The 4926-nt window shown below is 49.6% G+C and overlaps 1 protein-coding gene across 2 annotated transcripts in view; it reads right to left on the reverse strand.

The window, feature by feature from the left end:
- Positions 1-359: 359 nt before the first annotated feature.
- The window catches only part of mfng (MFNG O-fucosylpeptide 3-beta-N-acetylglucosaminyltransferase), a 10248-nt gene continuing 5681 nt past the window's right edge, over positions 360-4926 (reverse strand). Inside the window, exons 3-8 of one of the 2 annotated variants that reach the window (XM_027029432.2) lie at positions 4888-4926; positions 4565-4718; positions 3806-3891; positions 3004-3169; positions 2428-2513; positions 360-2260 (exon numbers count right to left, since the gene is read on the reverse strand). The exon at positions 4888-4926 is cut by the window's right edge and continues 64 nt beyond it. In XM_027029432.2, coding sequence (XP_026885233.2) covers positions 2209-2260; positions 2428-2513; positions 3004-3169; positions 3806-3891; positions 4565-4718; positions 4888-4926 — 583 coding nt within the window. In that variant the 3' untranslated portion in view covers positions 360-2208. The other variant, XM_035521091.1, reaches the window with a different exon arrangement.

The following is a 4926-nucleotide window of genomic DNA, read 5'->3' on the forward strand; positions in this document are numbered from 1 at the left end:
GTGAAGGCAATATATCATTTAGCTACAGTAACAATCAGCTAGTACATGGAAATGTTCCATAAATATAGTAATACAAGACTGTGTGTGTGTGTGTGTGTGTGAGTGTGTGTGTGTGCGCGTGTGTGTGCGCGCATGTGTGTGTTTGTGTTTGCATGCGCGTGTGTATGTGCGTGTGTGTTTGTGTGTGCCTGCGTGTGTCTGTGCACGTGTGTGTGTGCACATGTGTACGTGTGTGTTTGTGTGTGCCTGCGTGTGTCTGTGCGCGTGTGTGTGTGCGCGCATGTGTACGTGTGCGCGTGTGTTTGTGTGTGCATGCGTGTGTGTTTGTGTGTGCATGTGTGTGTGTGTCTGTGCGCGTGTGTGTATGCACGCGTGTGTGTGCGCATGTGTACATGTGCGCGTGTGTGTTTGTGTGCGCGCGCGTGTGTGCACGTACGTTCATATCAGTACACCATCCTCGTCCCTGTACAGCTCTGACCCTGAGCACTCAGTGACCAGCTGCTCTACCAATCAAATGTCAAGCTAAAGAAGAAACTGCACCTCTTCATTGGCTAACCATCATTTCTTAACTGCAGCAGGTGTCTGGTCCCCAGAGGGTTCGTCTTATCTGTGTGTGTTTGAGAGGCACGGTGAATCAGGCGCAGGTCTTAATGAAGCTCCTCCTCTACGGCTGTTTCTGCTAGATTGGACATCCAGTGCACTGCTCTAATAGAAGCCATTTAGGATGAAGAGGAGAGGAAGCTGAAGATGATAAATGTGTCTCCTGCTCTGTTGTTCATTATTCCTGTCTAGCACAGCTAGACAGCTTTCCTCTTCTCTGGCCCTGGGGCGGCAGAGAGCACAGGGCTGGCAGGTGTGTGCGGTTACTCTGCCAAGTGATGTCTGTCCATCTGGCCTTCATCAAGAGGATCAACCCCAACTGGGTGTACTGACCCCACACACACGTGGGCATGCACACACACACACACACACACACACACACACACACACACACACACACACACACACACACACACACACACACACACACACATCCAGCCCGGTTTTAACCTGATCCAGTCTGCAGTTCGTGCTGCTTACATGTGTCCCTCATCCCGCCTCCAGCACAACCCAGGATGGTTAGCCGAAGGCAGAAATTAAGAAGGCAGCTCCTTCACTCTGGCTCATTTACTTTAGTCTATTTCTGTCCCAGAGGCTGCCAGTGTGGTGAATGCCAATGACCCCATTTTATTGAAGTGGGTGATGGCAAAATGGCATGAGTAGCGGGTCATCTCCCTCAGAAATAAGATCATCTCCCTTGGGGGAAGAAAAGGAGGTGGGAGTGATGGGTGGTAATACAGCAGCACATTTATGCAACTGATTTATTGCTTTTGTAAGTCCAGCCACTCATGATGCGAGCTTAAAGACGTTTCATGTTTGCAGAAAACAGGTGAAGTGACTTTGTGCATTATTGGAGCAGCACGCACACAAACGCACAGTCTTGTTGCAGCACTAAAAACTAAAAGGACTTAGCATTCAGCACTCTGACCTGGTCAGGGTTAACAGTCACTACATTAACAGCCTGCTGCACTCTGACGTTGGTCCGTACCACATACCCGTGGCACACAATGAAACACATTTCAGTGTATCTTGACAGAATCTTTAAAAAAAAAAAAAAAAAACTGATATTAAAGTCAATACAATAAAGAGCAATCAAAAAGATTTTATCACTGGCAAATGCAGACTGATGGCCACCAGTCCCAACCTTATCGCCAATTTGCACTGCTAGACAATGCAGACAGCTAGCTACGCCTGGCCCAACCACGGGTCAGCGAAGAAGCATGCCGGTTTCTGATTGGTTGACTAAAACCATAGCAACATACCAGCATTGTTACACTGTTGTTTACACCGCGTGTGCCGTGTGCATGTCTCGCTGCTGCTGTCGCAGTGTTACCGCTCTTCCGCTGGCATCAGCAGCACACTGCAGACGCCAGAACCCTGCGGTAGTCCCTAGGGAGTTCGGAAACTCAGTTCACCTTCAAGTAATCACTTAGCTTTCTCAGCCTGCTCTGGCTTATTGTAACACCGCCTTAGGGAGAAAGCTTACAGGCAAACAGGCATGAATGCAAAGTCCGTGTCATTTACAAGCATAGCAGTGCATAGCTAGCTAGCGTTGCTAGCCACTGATCTCATGATAACTCTCCAGGGTTACGTCTGGGATTCGGGGGGTCACGGGCACCAAGTGGTTACAGGGTACAGGAGGCAGTGAAGCGTTTTAAACCTGGAGAAACGGATGGAAATGTACAAATCAGACGCTTCCCAGGAACATTTTAATACAGACAGCACTGAAGTGCTAAGAACTGCTGAGGAGTGAAAGTGGAACAGGGTTAGAGGAGAGAGAGAGAGTGTGTGTGTGTGTGTGTGTGTGTATAAAAGAGAGAAGGTTACCTAGATGGATCCTCGTCCTTTGTGAACACCCCCTTCAGCTCCACACTGTTCATCTTATTTTCAAATAACCCATAGCTCAGAGTGACCTGCATACACACACACACACACACACACACACACACAATGTAAATGGAAAAGTATAAATATATTTGTATTCAGATTTATGTTGTCACATCTATCCACAGAACAGTACGGTACAAACTGTTGCCTGTGTGTGTGTGTGTGTGTGTGTGTGTAGGCTCTATGTTCTGTGTGTGTATGCTCTATGGTCTGTATACAGACACTCTCACCTGTGTGCGGACGCCCTCACCTGTGTGCGGGCCCTCTCTCACCTTTGTGCGGGTGTCTCTCGTGTATACAGACGCTCTCTCACCTGTGTGCGGGCACTCTCACCTGTGTGCGGGTGTCTCTCGTGTATACAGACGCTCTCTCACCTGTGTGCGGGCGCTCTCACCTGTGTGCGGGTGTCTCTCGTGTATACAGACGCTCTCTCACCTGTGTGCGGGCCCTCTCACCTGTGTGCGGGTGTCTCTCGTGTATACAGACGCTCTCTCACCTGCGTGCGGGCGCTCTCACCTGTGTGCGGGCGTCTCTGGGCGTGAGCAGATTCAGGTTCTCCAGGTGTGAGTGGAACAAGCTGCTCTGTATCATGGAGACACCAAGACGCCGCTCTATGATAAAGCCCATCACACAGTCATCAGGCAGCCGGATTAACGCTGAGGTCTGCTCAAACCTTGGCCCACTACACACATACATATATACACAAACACACACAAACGCACACACACAAAACATACAACTTAAATTTGTGCTACATAGAAAGATTTAAACTGTTGTAGTGCAGAAATAGACGTGCGATTTTAGAATTGGAAGTATGTTGTTATTATTTCCCAGTTCCAGCTGTCTTGATTTTCAACCAGGTTTGATTGATTTTGGCTAGGTTTCCCAAAAGGATCATAACACAAAGTTTAAGATGATTTTAACAAGATTAAGATGATTTCCCCAGGGAAACTGAACCTCCCCCACCTTCACTAGCCAGCCATTCATGAGCTGACCCCAGCACAGCTCTTAACAGCTGTGGGCAGGAGTATAGACCTGGGTGTTAGGCATGGCTTTCTAGCTGAAGGCCCAGTGTCTACAGGTTTGTCTTCCAACCCTGCAGAGAAACCCCAGATTTCACTAACAACGATCCTTCCTTGGTTAACCAGGCGGAGTTATTAGCAATAGAGCTCTACAGAGTTGCAGCAAGAGGCCTGCGAACACGACACCCCCTGCTGAGCAGCTCTGGTATTGCAGTTCACCGATAAACTGATGCAGTTGATGCAGCTGATGCAGTAAGCGCACTGCCACGCTGCCCCGTGTGGCGCGGAGACCTCACCTCGCCCATGGCGCCATCTTCTCTGCCAGCCTCCTGTTTATGCAAAAACCTGCTCCACCAGTGGCGAACCAGAACTCCACCTCCCTCTGCAAGACGACACACCGATCCACTGAAGCAAACAGCATTAAATTATACGCACACACACACATCCAATGAGAACTGAACATATGAATGTTGAAAGCATACAGATGCTGAGGAAACAAAGTGGGGCCGCTGACAGAAGAGGCTCCTCCTCCCCGTCACCTGCACTCCACTGCGGGCTTCTGACCCCAGCCCCGCCCCCCCCGGCCCTGACTCCGCCCCCTCCCTTCCCCTGGACTTCTCTCCCCAAGACAGAGACCTGCGAGGGTCTGAGAGGGTCTTTATTTATTATACTGCTGCCTTTGGGACCCCGAGAGGCAAACACAGGGCGGAGAGTTTAATTTAACGTCCAGGCTCTTCATGAAGAGCTCACACACACACACACACACACACACACACATGCGTGTGTCCCAAGAGAAAAAGACGAGGCCAAAGCAGTCACTGCTGATGACTGAAAGGATGTGGAAGTGTGTGTGTGTGTGTGGGTGTGTGTGTGTGTGTGTTTGTGTGTGTGTGGGTGTGTGTGTGCAAAAGGTTTGGTAAACCAGAGTTAAAAATGGATTGGATTGATTTCATTCTCTGGGTCTGATCATTTGTTTTTCTTCTGCTACAAATAGAGGTGGGGAGGGATGAGAGAACGAAGAAAAAGGGACAACCGGTGCATTGTGGGATGCTCACCGTCTTGTTTCCCTTTAGCAGCTCCTGGGCTTTCATTGGTCGGTCCAGGCTGGGTTTGCCCACGTAGATGTCACTGTCCAATGGAAACGCGGCGAGAAAAGACAGCAGCACATCGGGGTTCACGTAGTTGTCGTCATCGACGTGACACAGCCAACTGCATTACGGACAGGGCACCAACACGCACATCAGCCCAAGCCTAGCAAAACCCCAAACCTGTGAAGGAGTTTGGCTATTCTTTAAGAATACAGAGAGCGAGAAAAGCGCACGCCCCCTCATCGTGACTCGTCAGATATTCCGAATAACAGTGTAAAGAGCTGACTCACGTCTTTCCGGAGGCTATGAAGTGATCGTACTCGGCAGCC

Source organism: Electrophorus electricus, chromosome 21, assembly GCF_013358815.1.
Source record: "Electrophorus electricus isolate fEleEle1 chromosome 21, fEleEle1.pri, whole genome shotgun sequence".
NCBI lineage: Eukaryota > Metazoa > Chordata > Actinopteri > Gymnotiformes > Gymnotidae > Electrophorus > Electrophorus electricus.